At 45.9% G+C, this 17,072-nt stretch overlaps 1 protein-coding gene across 7 annotated transcripts in view; it reads right to left on the bottom strand.

Annotated features, from left to right (window-relative positions):
* Nucleotides 1-6,963, bottom strand: part of Srpk2 (SRSF protein kinase 2) — a 191,658-nt gene extending 184,695 nt beyond the window's left edge. For 2 of the 7 annotated variants that reach the window (XM_048339832.1, XM_048339834.1), the window contains exons 1-2: nt 6,822-6,963; nt 6,166-6,220 (exon numbers count right to left, since the gene is read on the bottom strand). In XM_048339832.1, coding sequence (XP_048195789.1) covers nt 6,166-6,220; nt 6,822-6,948 — 182 coding nt within the window. In that variant the 5' untranslated portion in view covers nt 6,949-6,963. Of the gene's footprint in view, nt 1-6,165; nt 6,221-6,313; nt 6,432-6,821 lie in introns of those variants that run through there. The other 5 variants (XM_048339833.1, XM_048339836.1, XM_048339835.1 and 2 more) reach the window with 3 other exon arrangements.
* Between the last annotated feature and the right edge of the window lie 10,109 nt (nt 6,964-17,072).

The following is a 17,072-nucleotide window of genomic DNA, read 5'->3' as shown; positions in this document are numbered from 1 at the left end:
TGCTCAGGCCCTGAGTTCAAGCCCCAGGATTGGCAAAAAACAAAACAAGTTGATCACAGGTGGCTTATACCTGTAATCCTAGCTACTCAGAAGGCTGAGCTCTAAGTAAGGATCTAAGATCAAAGCTAATCTGAATAGAAAAGCTAACCTGAGTTCTTGAACTGACTAGTAAAATAATGGACTGGAAGCATGTCCCAAGTGGTAGGTGGCCAGCTGTAAGCAAGCTGACCAAGAGTATCAAGCTGCAAGTAAGAGGTCATGAGTTCAAGTCCTAGAATGGGCTAGATAAACTAAATGAATGCTGGACACACTTAATGGAGCACTTGCCCACTGTTGTGGAATGTAATTTATAGCAACCACTATGGAAAACAGTATGCAGTTTCCTCAAAGAAGGAAACTAGAGCTATTCTATGATCCAATAATCCTATTCTCAGGTATATAGCCCAAAGAAATAAAACCACTTTATCTCCAACATCTGAAGAAGTTATTGAGGCACTATTTACAAAAGGCAATGTTTCCAACAACTGGTGAAAAAATAAAGAAAATGTGATACAGTTCAAAGCCAGCTTTGTCAGGAAGGCAGAAAGGCTATAAGACACTTATCTTCAATTAACTACCAGAAAACTACAAGCGGAGCTGTGGCTCAAGTAGTAGCTAGCCTTGAGCAAGAGCTCAGAGATGAGCTCAGGCCCTGAGTTGGAGGAGGAAGGAGGAGGGGAGGAGGGGAGGAGGAGGAGGAGGGGGAGGGGGAGGGGGAGGGGGAGGGGGAGGGGGAGGAGGGGGAGGGGGAGGGGGAGGGGGAGGGGAGGAGGAGGAGGAGGAGGAGGAGGAGGAGGAGGAGGAGGGGAGGAGGAGGAGGAGGAGGAGGAGGAGGAGGAGAAGGAGGAGGAGGAGGAGGAGGAGGAGGAGGAGGAGGAGGAGGAGGAGGAGGAAAGAAGAAGAAGGAGGAGGAGGGGAGGAGGAGGAGGAGGAGGAGGAGGAGGAGGAGGAGGAGGAGGAGGGAAGAAGAAGAAGGAGGAGGAGGAGGAGGAGGAGGAGGAGGAGGAGGAGGAGGAGGAGGAGGAGGAGGAGGAGGAGGAGGAGGAGGAGGGAAGAAGAAGAAGGAGGAGGAGGGGAGGAGGAGGAGGAGGAGGAGGAGGAGGAGGAGGAGGAGGAGGAGGAGGAGGAGGAGGGAAGAGGAATAATAATAATAATAATTCTGTCATGTGCAACAAAAGAAATGGACCTGGCGGTCATTATATGAAATAAGCCAGTCACAGAAAGACAAGTACTGTATGATCCCATTGACTGATACAAAAGCTAATTTCTCAAAAGTTGAGAGCATAATCTTAATTAACAAATGCTAGAGTGAGTTACAAACAGGAAAGATTAATCCGTATAGAATAGGTTACAGGAGCAAGATGTTCTGTCTGGTACGCTACTGCACCGTAGCATGAGGAACAATGTGCGTATTTTCAAAAAGCTAGAAAGGAATTTCAGCTAGCATGCATAAAGCCTTTAGTTCAATTCCTCAGCACCACATAAACAGAAAAAGCTGGAAGTGATAGAGTGCTAGCCTTGAGCAAAAAGAAGTCAGGGACAGTGCTCAGGCCTTGAGTTCAAGCCCCAGGACTGGCAAAAAACAAAACAAGAAAAGATAAATGTTTAAAGAGGTAAAATATATTTATCCTGATGTAAACATTACACAAAACATATATGCATTGAAAGATCACATGGCACTCTATTAATATGCAGAATTTTTGTCTTTTCATCTAGCAGTTGAAGAGAAATTTTACTTAAAATTTTTAAAGTCAGAAAACCAATAGCAGATTAGAAGTGCCTACCATTTTGATTCCATCAATGAAAAGATTCTAGTAACACAGAAGCAACTGGATTCCGAATAGAAACATATCCAGGAATCATGAAGCCGTAAGTCACAAACTTTATACTACGGAGTTGTGATAAACCATATACTCCAAGGTAGAAGGCTAGTCTTGGTGAGAAAAAAACATTCCATTGATCACCTAGTATAAGAGAGCTAAAGAAGCTGCCTTCTTGAGTGCCTATTGTTAGAACCTGAGTTGCTCTCATGACTCAACGAATTTAGAAATACCCTGCCATAGAATCTTTGTTAGATGGTCATATGAGGTTGTTGTAGAGGGGGAATGTGTCCAACAGAGAGCTGCAAGATAATTTAAGCTGTAGAGAACTGCACTGGCAGTCCTGAACACTGGCAGAATAAGACATCTATAGGGACATCTTGAGCACCTACAGCCTGGACACCTGTAGCTTAAGCACCTGCAGCTCAAGGGAGTCAGTTCTCTGGGCACCAGCACAGCTCATTAGCAAATAGGAAATCAGAGGACACTACTGAAGACACCTGTAGACATTTGACGATGGCTTGGGACTCCCAGTGAAGACACATAGTGGAGGCTCATGGAGGCCATTTGAATTACCAACAGAAGCAAGTAACTATGGGTCAAAATACCCTCAAGAGGCATCATTAAGGGCAACTGAGGCAGGTGGCAGTTGTCAGGATCCACCCTCACTGATCAGAAATTATCTCCTTTGTCTGAGGCCAGGACAGCAACACATTTTTGAGCCTATATTCAAGACCTGACCCCTGGCCATGTGTTGACTGTTGGGTGGGTCAGAGCCCTCATACTCAGTTTCCCCAGATTGTGTGGCTTGATAGAAGGGCCAACACACAAACAACTGAAACTTCTTGCTTAGCTTTATGTAAGTTGGTAATTTTTTTAATTATCTGTATTGATATGCTTTTCATATCTGATATGGGTAATTTTGTATTCTCACACTTTTTTTAGTTGTTTGTCCCTCCCTTTTTTCTACAGTCACCATATGTAAGCTACACCTGTCTTTCAGTATTGTGCCAGGTTTGGAGAATAGTCTAAGTAGAGCACCTACCGACCAATCAAAAGACCTACAGTTCAAACCCCGATAATCTCGGGGAAAAATAAAACAACAGAAATTCTACCAATGTCAATTTCCTGATTTGACAAATGTTCTATGGTTTTGTACTACACCACTAATGGGAGTTGAATGAAGGATACACAGGGAACTTTGTAGTATTTTTACAATTTCTTTTGAGTCAAATCCTTTCAAAATAAAACATGTCAATAAAAATATTTTAAAAGTTAAAAAATATTCATAACTGAATATAACTAAAAAGTCTGAAACAATCCACATGGCCCAATCACAGGTGAATGGATAAATAAAATACAATCTACATAATGGACTATTACCCACTACCTACCAATATCCAGAATAAAGTACCAAAACATGCTCCAACATGGATGAACCTGGAAAACATCATGCTAAATTTAAAAAGGCACAGACACACACAGATCAAGTCTAATCCTAGATAGTTGGCAGAGAAGCTAAGACTGGCAGGACTAATGTTTAAGAACAAAAAAGTTGTGGATGTCTGGAAAGTTGAATGCTGTGTTAAGTACCTACTATCCTAGCTACTCTGGGATGCCTCACACGGGTGGATCAACCCAGGAGCATGCACAGGCAGGAAGCAAGACTCATCTCAAAAATAAGCAACAAATGAAACCATCTGGGGAACAGAAAAGAGGGACAAGGACAATGATAAAGGACTTTAGACTGAATGGAATATATGGTAAACAGGTGTGAAAATTTAACAATGAAATCCCTCCCATTGTAATTAATGTACACTAATACAAATAACCAACAAAAAAAACAGAGGTGAAGGTGTGGTTTAGCACTAAGATAACCTACCTAGTAAATGTTAGGCCTAGAGTTCAAACCCAAGAACCGCCTAAATAAATAAATAAAATGTGTTGAGAACAAGTCTAAGTTGCCTAGGCTGGCTTTGAACTCAAAAGATTCTTGGTATTAGTTTCCCACAAGTAGCTGGGACTACAGGAGCACATTCCCACACTCTGGTCTCTAACAGATAAAATTTCACAGTACATAAATCATGCCTCAAAAAGCTACATAGGGGGAGGGGCTGGGACTATGTCCTAGTGGTAGAGCGCTTGCCTCCTGTACATGAAGCCCTGGGTTCGATTCCTCAGCACTACATACATATGGGGGGGGGGGGGGAAAGTGGCACTGTTGCTCAAGTGATAGAGTGCTAGCCAAGAGCAAAAAGAAGCCAGGGACAGTGCTCAAGCCCTGAGTTCAAGCCTCAGGACCGGCAAAAAACAAAGCAAAAACAAAAAGTTACAAGGCTGAGATATAACTCAGCAGTACAGTGTGTACTTAGCATTCATGAAGCCCTGGGTTTGATCCCCAGTACAAGAAAAAGGGTGAAATCAATAAATAAATGAGATCGTTAATTTTTACAATATATACAAATTTGCTAAAACACTATTCCTAACTAAGAGTTAGCTAATTTAAGCCAGGACAAGTGTAATTCTAGCTACTCAAGAGGCTGAAATCTGCCAGTACAGGCAGAAAAAGGTCCATGAGACTCATCTCCAAAAAAAACGGAAATGGAGCTGTGGTTTCAGTGGTAGAGGGCTAGCCTTGAGCAAAAATGCTCAGGGACCTGAGTTCAAGCCCTGGGGCCAGAACACAAGAACAAACGAACACACACAACTACTCAATATCCGATTTGTATCTTTTGGTTCTTCAACTACATTAGTTCCTTTCCCTCACTAATTTTTCTTAATAATAATATGCCAATATATACTTTTTTAGTTAAGCTCTAAGTCCTTTCAAGTTTTGGTCAGTCGTCAGTGAAGAAAATCTCGTCGTTCAATACATTAGTAATGATGGTGCCACTTTTCCTAAATAATCACCTATGGCCGGGAAATTGGCTACGCAGCGCCCAAGGCCAACATGAAACTAGGAAAAAGTCCTAGGACTGCTGCAGGGTATTTCCCACCAAAGGAAAAGAGACAAAAAGTTCCGCGATTGCCTGGGAATGTGGCCTAGTGGCAAGAGAGCTTGCCTTGTATACATAAAACCTTGGGTTCGATTCCCCAGCACCACATATATGGAAAATAGCCAGAAGTGGCGCTGTGGCTCAAGTGGCAGAGTGCTAGCCTTGAGCAAAAAGAAGCCAGGGACAGTGCTCAGGCCCGGAGTCCAAGCCCAGGACTGGCAAAAAAAAAAAAAAACGCTCCGCGATTATATTAGAAACGACCCTGAAGTGTCGTTCCCCACAACTGCCACGATGCCACACACCAAACGTCTCGCTCAGAAGAAAAAAAAAACCGAAGCTACTCATGGGAGAAAAGAGTAACGACAGGAAAGGCTGCAGTACATCAAAACCTGGGAAGGAGGGAGCCGGAGACGGGAACACACGGCGGCGCGCGGCGGTCTGAGCCGCTCTCCAGGAAAGGCTGCCCCCCACCACCACCACCGCAGCGGCCGCCCACTCGGGGGCGCGGCCAGGGCTGGAGGTGGCTGGCGCTGGCACGTTGGCAACACCGCCAGCCGGTGAATCCAGTCGTCTGCACCCGGCTGGGGCCGGCCCACACGTTCGCGCACACGCCCACTCGCCCGGCGTGGCCTCTGCGAATCGGACGCCGCCTCCGCGCCTCCAAAGTCACGCTGGACCCCAGCAGAAAGTTTCCAATGAAAAACACCCAGGCGCCGAAACGCACGGGTCTCCAAGTTGAACTCGCGCCAGGAACTCGCGCCAGGGGCCAACCACTAGACAACCGGCTCGGGTGTCCGGCTGAGCCGCCGAGAGGCCGGGGCCGGGAGGGAGAGGCGGCGGTAAGCCAGCCCGCCCGCCCGGACTCCGCTGTCCCGGTTCGGGCCGCGCAGCCGCCGCACACTCGTACCCAGCGCGGCCCGGCGAAACTCCGGCCGGGCCGGCGCACAGGGGAGGGGCGTGCACGCTCGGCGCCGGCTCGCTGCGCCCGTTCGCCCGCCTTCGACGGACAGGGACCACCGAGTACGGCCGCGGCCTCCCGGCCCGACACGGGAAAGGGGAAGAGGGACGGGGTCCAAGCGGCGGAACCCCGGGCGCCGGCCTCGGGCTCGCGCGACCCTCCCTCCCGCCCCGCCCCGCCCCGCCCCGCCCCTCCCCCGGGCTGCCCGCGGGGCGCGCTGGAGCCGAGCGCCGGCATCCCGGGGGGCCCACCCGCCGGGCCCAGGGACCCCGGCAACTTTCCCCTGCGCGGCGGCGGGCTGTCCTCGGCAGGGCGGGGTGGGGGCCTGGGGACGACCGCGGCGCGAACTCACTTTTTCGGATGTTTCTCTCTTTTCGGCCTCCGCTTTCGGGCCTGAATGGCCAGCACTGAGGAACGAGAAGACACACATTAACGGTCGAGCCGGCCGGCCGGCCTCGGGGGTCACGCGGCGGGGAGCAGGGGCGCTGCGAGCCACTCACCTTTCCGGGAGCTCATTCCGACCAGGCGGAAGCAAGGCGGGGGGCTTCGCGGCGGCGGCGGCGGCGGCGGCGGCGAGCGGCGACGCGGGAGCCAAGCCGGGCTGCAGCCTCCACTGGCTCCGCCGGCCCTGAGACGGCAGGAAACGCGCCTGCGCCGCCGCCGCCGCCGCCGCCGCCGCCGCCGCCGCCGCCGCTACTCCCGCGGGGGCCCAGGAAGGCCCGCCCCCAGCCGGCCCCGCCCCCACCCATCGGCCGGGCTACGGGGGGGGGGGGCGTCCGCGACCCCCGCGCCACACCCCTGCGGCGCCCCGTGCCCACTCGCCAGACCCTCCTGTGCAAGACGCTACCGCCGCCCACTGCAGCTCGCGCTCCCGGCCTCCTCCGTCCTGGCCCGCGGCCGCAGCCGCGGCCTCCGCCTCCTGCGCCCGGCCCAGGACGCTCGCCTCTCCAGACCCCCCAGACCCTTGGGCCCCGACCCTCCCTAGCCAGCCGCAGCCCCTGTCCGCACCCCGGCCGGTCGTGCCGCACGCCTCTCCATGCGCCCTTCCTCGGCCAGCGCCTCCGCGGGTCTCACACCACCTCTCTTCCCGCGGCCTCTTCTCTCCCTTTGCGCCTCTACATCCTTGCATCCCCATGAGCGCCGCTGCCTCCTCTCTGGCGGGCGTGGAAAGGGCACCAGACCAAAAGCTGAGAAACTTGGGTCCTTGAGTGGCAGTGTGACCTTGGAGAAGTCATTTTCTCGCTCTCCTTTGCCTACCCCCAGAGGACGGCATGAGTTTAAAAAGGACAAAGATACACATTGTGTTGAGTAGAAGTTTTGCTAATAAATTGAAGCTCAGTTTGGTAAATGCCAAGTGATAATTTAATGCAGGCATGCCAAGTTGCTGGGCGCTGGTGGCACACACCTATAATCTTAGCTACTCAGGCGGCAGAAATCTGAGGATGGAGGTTCAAAGCCAGCCTGGACAGGAAAGCGCGTGAAAAACTCTTATCTCCAATTAACCACCAAACAAAAAGCAAAGCAAACACTGGAAAGCAGGGCTGTGGATCAAGTGGTAGAGTGCTAGCCTTTGAGCAAAAAACATTTTTCAGCGACGGTGCCCAGGCCCTGAGTTCAAGCCACATTACAAGCACAAACATATATATGTGTATATATATACATATATATGTATAAGTATGTGTGCATAAGTATACTTATATAAATGCACATACATGCCAAGTCATTGTTTTACAATGAGAAAACTGAGTCTTACAGATAAAACAGTTCAGCCAGGATCCAAATTAAGGCCCAGTTAATTAAACTCACTTTCTAACATACCAGGCTGTCTAATAAATGGGAACCAGGTTTTGTTTGGTGTGAAGAAAATGCTTTGGAACTAGATAGAAATGAAGGTGGCACAATATTGTGAGCATATGAAATGCCACTCGCGGAGTTGTTTACTTTAAAATGCTTCATTTTGTGTTATAGGAATTTCACCTTAATTAAAATAAGGGCTGAGCATGTGATTCAATGATAGAACATCTTTGTCAAGCATGTATGAGGCTATACATTTCATCCTCTGCATGAGGAAAAAAAAAAATCTCAGGGACAGTGCCCCCAGGCCCTGAGTTCAATCACCAAGTCTAGTTAAAAAGGAAATGAAGGGAGAGAAGGAGGAAGGAAGGGAAAGGAAGAAAAGAAAGATCTGAGTTTGAAACCATTTTTAGATTATTTTTACACAGTTTTATTGAGATATGACTCATATACTACACAATTTGCCCATTTAGAACACATAATTGAATAGTTTTTAGTGTAGTTACAGGGTTGGCAAACTGCCACTAAAATCTAATTATAAAATTTTTGTCACCAGGTGGTAGTGGTTCATGCCTATAATCCTACATATCCAGAAGGCTGAGATCTGAGGATTGTGATTCAAAGCTAGCCCAAGCAAGAGAGACTTTTATTTCCAATTTACCTGCAAGGAAGCCAGAAGCAGAGGTGTGTCTCAAATAGTAGGACCCCAATTTTGAGCAAAAAAAAAAAAAGCCAAGTAAGAGTATGGGCTCTGAGCAGCGTAGGCAATTATAATGAGACCCCATGCCAAAAAAACAAACCTTTCTTTTTGTACCAGTATAGGTCTTGAACTCAAGAGTATGTGTCCCACTCTCTCACTTGCCTTTTTTCACTTGAGCCACACCTTTAATTCTGGCTTTTTACTAGTTAGCTGGGGAACTGGGGATAACAGTCTTTCAGATTTGTCTACTGGCTGTGAATGGTGATCCTCAGAGCTGAGCCTTTTGTATACCTAGTATTACAAGTATTAGCCACCAGCCCCCGGCTGGAAAAAAAAAATTAAATCAGAGATACATAGCTTAGTCTGCTTCCTAGATGATTTTTTTTTGTTGTTGTTGTTAAATTTTTATTGTCAAACTGAGGTACAGAGAGGTTACACTTTCATACATTAGGCACTGGATACATTTCTTGTACTGTTACCTCCTCCCTCATTCCCCCCTTCCCCCTTTCCTAGATGTTTTGCACCTGACTTTTCAACAAATATTATCAGAACTACTTTATGTAACCAGCATTACTTTAGATACAGAAGTTATGACAGTTTAAAAAAAGCATGTGAAATATCCCTGTCCTCATAGGACTCACATTTTACTGCCAAAATAGGGAAAATAGCCTTGCGCATGCTTGTGCACAAATATGAACACTTGTGCAAGTACTGTATTACTTCATCTATACTCTTGGCCTGACCATTTTTATTTAAAGGGAAAAAAGCAATTAAAAAATCTGTAATCTGGGCTGGGGATATGGCCTAGTGGCAAGAGCGCTTGCCTTGCATACATGAAGCCCTGGGTTCAATTCCCCAGCACCACATATATAGAAAACGGCCAGAAGTGGCTCTGTGGCTCACGTGGCAGAGTGCTGGCCTTGAGCATAAAGAAGCCAGGGACAGTGCTCAGTCCCTGAGTCCAAGGCCCAGGACTGGCAAAAAAAAAAAAAAAAAAAAAAAATCTGTAATCTCAGTGAGGGAAGGGGTGACATTGTCCAAAAAGAAATGTACTCCTTACCTGACTTATGTAACTGTAACTGAAGCTGTAACTGAAGGCTGGGTAAGGTGGTATATACCTGTGATCCTAGTCACAATGTTGAGGAATACCTAGAGTCTATAGATCAAGGCCCAGGCAGAAATCAAGACGCTATCCTTTAAAAGAAGGAAAGTGAAAAACAAGGTTGTATTGCACCAGTCAAGCAAGTACAAGGCTCTGAGTTCAAACCTCCAGTAGCTTGCCCGAGAGAGAGAGAGAGAGAGAGAGAGAATAGTAAATAATAGACCTAAATTCTGCTGACTTAAAAATGAGACATTTCTTCAAATTACTTTACAATTTATTATATTAAAGGAAATCTAGGCTGGATGCTGGTGACTCAAGCCTATAATCCTAGCTGATAGCTGAGGATCATGACTTGAAGCACAAAAGTCTGAGAAACTCTTTTTTATTTAATTTTTAATTGTTATGTTATAGAAAGGTGATGTGGAGAGGGATTACAGTTACATAAGTCAGATAATGAGTACATTTCTTTCTGGATAATGTGAACCTTCCCTCCCTCTCTCCCAGTTTTTCCCTCCCATCCCCCACCCACAAGTTGTATAGTTAATGTTCAACATAGTGTCTAGTAAGTATCACTGCTGCATTCATTCACCCTTTGTCTCACCATTTTTGTGCCCCCTTACCTTCCCAAAGACAGATAAATGAACAAACAAGACAAAAAGAAAAGAAAAACAGCTACAAAGAAAAAAACTCATTTCCATTTCCTGGATTCATTTTTATAAATATTATTTAATATGATAAGCTGCACATAGGCATTGCGTCTTTGTGTTCCTCTCCTAAGAGTATCCTCCTTTGGTGAGACACTCTTTTTTTTTTTGGCCAGTCCTGGGGCTTGAACTCAGGGCCTGAGCACTGACCCTGGCTTCCTTTTGCTCAAGGCTAGCACTCTACCACTTGGGCCACAGCACCACCTCCAGCTTTTTCTATATATGTGGTACTGAGGAATCGAACCTAGGGCTTCATGTATACAGGCAAGCACTCTTGCCACTAGGCCGTATTCCCAGCCTGAGACACTCTATCTTCTTAACCAGCAAAAATATCAGACTAGAAGTGTGGCTCAAGTAGCAGAGCTCTAGCCGTGAGCAAAAATGTCAAGACTGTGAGTCCCTGAGTTCAAGCCATACAAACATACACTCACACACAAAAACTGAATTTTTTAAAAAGGTAAAGCTGGACTCGGTGCCTAATATTTGTGATCCAAGCTATTCAGAAGGCAGAGATGAGGGGGGTTTTAGTTTGAGGCCAGCCCTAGCAAAAAGTTAGTGAGTCCTCATCTCAACTACTAAGCCCAATATGGCGGCATACACCTGTGATCCTAGCTATGTGGAAGGCCATAGGTGGGATGATTGTGGTCCTAAGCTGATGTGGGAAAAGCACAAGACCCAACCTGAAAAATAAAGCCAAAAAGAGCTGGGAGTATGGCTCAAGTAGTAGAAGACTTACATATTAAGTTTAAGGCCCTGAGGTCAAACCTCAATACTGAAAAAAAATTATGATTTCTAATTTTTATCCTACCACCAGTTATTGCCATATATATATATCAAACTAATTAAGTGGACATGGTTAAGAACAAGAAGTATTGGGTAGTTTTAGAACTTAGTATAGTTTACTCTCTATAAAAATCCAAAAAGAAGCCTGGCACCAGTGGCTCACACCTATAATCCTAACTACTCAAAAGGCTGAGATCTGACGATTGCAGTTCGAAGCCAGCCAGGGAAAGAAAGCCCATAAGACTTTTATCTCCAATTAACTACCTCCTTCCTCAACACCGCCCCCCCTTCCAAGAAGCTAGAAGTAGAGCTGTGGCTCAAAGTGGTAGAACACTAGCCTAGAACAAAAAGCTCAAAGACAGTTCCCAGTTCCTGAGTCAAACCCCAGGACCAGTACAAAAAAATCCCAAGTTAATAGAGCAGGATATATACATTTTTCTCCAGTCTAGTACAATAGAAATCAAGACATCCACATATTATTTTTTTACCAAATTTTATAGAAAATGAAAATATTATAAAACCAGCCAAGTATGATGACTCATGTCTAAAATCCTAGATCCTTATGAGTTGAAGTCCAAGAAGGTTTGAGGCCAGCCTGGGCAAAAAAGTTAATAAGACTCCATCTCTCTTAACCAATAAAAGGCCAGGCTTATCATCCCAGTGATGTGGCTCTCAATCTCTTAATCTAGGCTGAGAGAAAAAAACTAGGGAAAAAAGCAAGACTAGGGAAAAAAGGCTCGAGTGGTAGGGTGCCTGCCTAGCAAGCAAAAGGCTTTGAATTCTAACCCCAGTACCACCAAAAAATTTAAAAAGGAAAAAATAATATTGTATAACCAACTATACTCTGATATTTCCAAGGGAAGTCACTATCTTATTAAATCTTTTTTTTTTTTTTTTTTTTTTTTTTTTTTTTTTGCCAGTCCTGGGCCTTGGACTCAGGGCCTGAGCACTGTCCCTGGCTTCTTCCCGCTCAAGGCTAGCACTCTGCCACTTGAGCCACAGCGCCGCTTCTGGCCGTTTTCTGTATATGTGGTGCTGGGGAATCGAACCTAGGGCCTCGTGTATCCGAGGCAGGCACTCTTGCCACTAGGCTATATCCCCAGCCCTATATCTTTGAAATATATTGTCTGCCATAGAATTGGAAAAAGGCCTCATCTTAGAGCCTTTATGGAATGAGAATCTAGCTTCCTTTTAAATTTGCTAAGACTTTGAAATTTTTAGGAAAGTTTCTAAGCTTTTAGGAAAGTAGATCTAAAGAGACTGTATGTCTACTCTCCAATTTCTATTATGAAACTTAACCTGTCATTTGTGTTTTTTGTTCTGTTTTGTTACCAGTATTGGGGCTTGAACTCAAGGTTTGGGTATCATCCCTTAGCCTCATTGCTCAAGGCTGGTGTTCTATCAATTGAGCCATGGCTCCACTTTCAGCTTTTTGGTACTTAATTGGAAATAAGAGTTTCATAGCCTTTCTGCCCTATCTGGTTTCAAACCACAACCCTCAGGTCTCAATCTCCTAAATAGCTAGAATTACATGTGTAAGCTAATAGCCTCTGGCCCATTTCTAAAAGTCATTTTTTAATGACACCAGAATTTCAGAACATTAATGTAATATAGAAACCAGTGTAGAAATTGGTGAGCCAGACTGCCAAATTGTAAATGCTAGTTCTGTTATTAGCTACTGGGATAAGCATAGGCAATTAGTCTCTTTGTACATCAATTGCCTGACCTGTCACATGCAGCTAGTAATTTCTGTACCCTGTAAGTTTGTAATGAGAAATTAATGAGTTACTTCATGTGGAATACTTGCAGAATGCTAAGTGTGGGGTGAATGTCTGTAATCCCAGACCTCAAGAGAGGATTGCAATTTCAAAGCCAGCCTGATCTACATATACACACAGACCCTGTCTTGGGCAGGGGGGTGAGAAGGGGAGAATTCAGAAGCTAGGCACTGGTGGCTGATACCTGTAACCCTGACTACACAGGAGGCCAAGATCTGAAAGATCATAATTTGAGGCCAGCCTAAACAGAGAAGTTCACTAGATTCCTCCAAACAACCATGAAAAAGCAGAGCTGGAGAGTAAGCAGGATGACTATAGGGCCAGCTTAGCAACCACAAGGCCCTGAGTTCAAACCCTAGTAACACCAAAAGAAAAAAGAAGAAAACTTGGATAAATACATAGTAATGTTTGTTTTAAGAATTAAATCGGTATAATAAAGTACTTAGAGAACTATCTAAGCATTCAGTAAATATTAGCTAGTCATGTACATGATTATTAAGAAGTGTATTAGATACCTGTTGCTCTATAACAAATCTCAATGCAGCATCTTAACGTAACAAACATTTAGGGCTGAAGGTAGTGCTCAATAATTAAGAATGGGAAAGGTCCTAGGTTAAATCTTTAACGTCACAAAAAATTAAAATGAAAGAATACTTAATATCTCACAGATTCTGTGATCCAGGAATGTAGGAACAGCTTAGCTTGAGAATCAAGATGTCACTGGGAACTTCAGGCATCTGAAGGTTAGATCGAAGATCAATGATCTATTAACAAGCTGGCTTATTCGCATGGCTGTTAGCAGGAGGCCCCAGGTCCTTGTTGCCACTTGCAGACCTCCTTTCCTCACAGCTTAGATCTCTCCATAGGGCTGCTGTCTTGACTGGCTTCCCCAGAGCCAATGATCCAAGAGAACAAGAAACTACAATGCCTTTTATGACCTACCCTCAGAAGTCACAATGAGCCTATCTGCCACATTCTATACATCAGAAACAGGATCAGCACAAGCTCAAACAAGGCAAATTAAGCTCCTCTTGAAGAAAGGATTGTCAAGGAAGCCTGGACATTTAACAGTTGCTACAGAAAGCCATTCCTACTTTCCTTTAAAATGACTTTGAGGGGCTGGGAATGTAGCCTAGTGATAGAGTACTTGCCTAGCATGCATGAAGCCCTAGGTTCGATCCCTCCTCACTACATATACAGAAAAAGCCAGAAGTGGTGCTGTGGCTCAAGTTGTAGAGTGCTAGCCTTGATCAAAAGAAAGTCAGGGACAGTGCTCAGGCTCTGAGTTCAAGCCCCAGGACAATAAATAAATATAAATAAATAAATAACTTTGAAGAGCCAGGCGCTGATATCTCATGCCTATTATAATCCTACCTACCCAGGAGGCTGAGATCTGAGGATCAAGGTTTGAGGCCAGTCTAGGCAGGAAAGTTCATGTGACTCATCTTCAAATAACTACTGAAAAGTTACAAGTACAACCATAGCTCAAGTGGTAAAGCACTTGCCTTGAGCACAAAAGCTGAGGGACAGTGGCCAGGCCCTGAGTTCAAGCACCCAGGACTGACACAAAACAAACTAAATACTTTGAAGGCTGGGTACTCCTGTGTCTCACACCTGTAATCCTACCTGGTGAAACTCTTATCCAATTAACCACCAAAAAGCTTGAAGTGGAGCTGTGACTAAAGTGGTAGAGTACTAGTCTTGAGTGAAAAAACTTAGGGGTAGTGCCCAAGCACTGAGTTCAAGGCCCAGGACCCTTCACACACACATACACACACACACACACACACACACACACTCAGAAATGGTAGAATATATTTTCAATGTCATATTGAAACATTGTTTAAGAAGCGTACCAAAGTGTCATTTAATTAGTATCTAAAGACTTGTTGGCAAACTTTTTCTATGAAAACTCATGATAATATTTAGGATTTGGTAGTTACTATTTACATTTTTCACAAGCCTTTAAAAATTCAAGAGTAATTTTTCCCTATGTGTGGGGCGTGCCCGCCCGGATACCTTGCATCATTAAGAGGCAGTTCTAGCTGGCCCCGCCTCTCAGGCTTGGGACTACATGTAGCCAAGATGGCGCCTGGTGGTGAACCCGGAGGTGGTCCACGTAGATGTAGGCCACCCCTTAGGGAGGTCCCTTGGAGCTCCACCCTGATGGACAGCTCAGGCTTCAAATCCCAGCCCCTATGTATATATACCCCTCCCCTTCCACCGCCCTCCGGCCCCTTTAAAAGAACAGCTCATTGCCACCATTAAATGAGTCTTAGCTGACTGGCTGCCTTACTGTGTGTGTGTCCTCCGTCCAGAAGGGGGCTGGGTGGCAGTCTGTCAGCCCTCTTATCCTCTTCCTGGACCCATCCCCGTGCGGTGTGCTATCCTGTCTCTCCTGCAGGACAGGAGAGTGCGGGAGGCTAAAAAACCCGGCATTCTGGCACCCAACTGCAAGGCACAAAGCGTGAAGGTAAAACTTTTCAGCGGGCCAGGCCAATCAAAATTCGAGGGGGGGGGGGGCCAAAAAGATGGGGCATGCTCAAACTCAGCATGATGACCAAGCGCTCAAAGCACTGAGCTTCATGCAACAAAACATAGGTTTGGGGGTCTGGAACTCCCAGACCAGGAGGGTCTCGAAAGCGATCTGGCTGGCGGCTGCCAGCCTTTTCAGCCTGGCTGCTTGGGAGGGAGCAGCCCTCAGGCTGCCCTGGAGGGGAGGGAGGGGCCTGGGCAAAGTTCCCCAGGTCCAGGTCCAAGCGCCCCTGCTCCACCAGAATGCGTGGCGGATGAGCAAGATGGAAGATGGCCTCCACCGTGCCCCTCCCCCACTGGGGGCTCCCTGATGCAAGCCTGGGGCCATGCTGTGGGCCTGGGCCCATGCTGTGGCATGAGGGGGGGGCTTCCCGCCACCTCCTCCCCCTCCTCCACCAGAGGTTTCCCACCATGCTTTGTGGACCAGGGAGAGGATGGCTTCTGAGGCAGCCTTTAAGAACCTGGGAAGCATTTGCTGAAAAAGTCTTGGATGGGGGGGGAAGACAGCCCCCTGGCTGCCCAGGAGGAAAAAGGGCTTGTTTAACATCTGCTTTAAAAGACTCAAAGAAAGGTTTTCTATTCTTGTTATTAGTGTTAAGTTTGGAGACTCAGTTAAATTCTGCTTATTTGGCTAAATCGTAAGTTTTCTCTAGTGAACACTGTTAAAAGTACTTTGTTACAATTGTTTTGGATATCAGTCTAATGATTCAGGTACTAAATTCTATGTATATACTGTGATGTAATAAGTAAAACTCCTAACTAAAGTTGCATATAATCAGGCAAATATTTTAAAGTATGTATAATAAACTATTGGGGATAAAAGTAAATTCTCATTAACTCTGCATGTAGAAAAAAAGGGGGGCAAAGCAAGCTAATGTTTCTCACTAATTTATTGGAAAGCTGAATGGATAAGTGTTTCTAATTTTGTAATTGTAATTCTTGCATTAAGGAAGAATTGTCATTTGAGTTCAAAGGTCGTGCAGTAGCCAGGACTGAAGAAAAAAAAATGATTCTTTTAAAACAGGCAGCCAGGAGGTTAGATGCCCCCTGGGTTTCAGAGTTTTTTTCAGTTGCAAATAAGGCTGAGGCAGAGATGTTAAAGCTTTAAAGGCTTAAAATACATTTCTAGATAAAGGATTTGAGCAGCCAGAGTACTCAGAGCAACCAACCAGGAAATATTGGGAGATTTCAAATGTCTTTAACCAGTCTGTGTAGATTTTTGCAGCCAACCCAACAGGAGGTGTGACAATCTATCCAGGGAACTCTGAGATGCCACGATAGCCTTGCCCAGATCCAACCCATCTCCCCACCTGCCTCCATCACACATGGGTAATGAAACCTACTGATCCAGGATGGAGGACACAGCCACTGCTAAAGCTGAGACTTTTACATTATCCTGAACCTTTTCCCTCTCGATTGTTATTCATTTGTGTTCTCTTCCACCTGCCAGTAAGGTTAAATGATAATTTGATTTGATGGCACATGGATCTCATTCAGTCTGCTGTTCTCTAAGTGTTAACAGCAGAACTCTGGTCAATTCTCAACAAGTTACAGGTGAGCTCTATTCCTATTGTTCTCCTTGTTGCTTTAATTGGATATAAAAAGGGCTTTTATGGCTAGAACTCCTCAGATCGCAGTTCGAAGCCAGCCTGGGCAGAAAGCCTCTCTAAAACTCCATCTCCCAACTAACCAGCAAAGAGCCAGACTGGAAGCTTGGCTCAAGAGAACCAGCAAAATGCTGAAAGTGGCACCGTGGCTCAAGTGGTAGAGCACTAGCCTCGAGTAGAAGTGCTCAGGGACAGTGCCCAGGCCTGAGCTCAAACCCCGTAATTGCCAATGGGGCAAGCCATCCCAGCAACAAGC

Source organism: Perognathus longimembris, chromosome 2 (genome assembly GCF_023159225.1).
Source record: "Perognathus longimembris pacificus isolate PPM17 chromosome 2, ASM2315922v1, whole genome shotgun sequence".
NCBI classification, from domain to species: Eukaryota; Metazoa; Chordata; class Mammalia; order Rodentia; family Heteromyidae; genus Perognathus; species Perognathus longimembris.
This window is presented reverse-complemented; position numbering and strand designations above follow the sequence as displayed.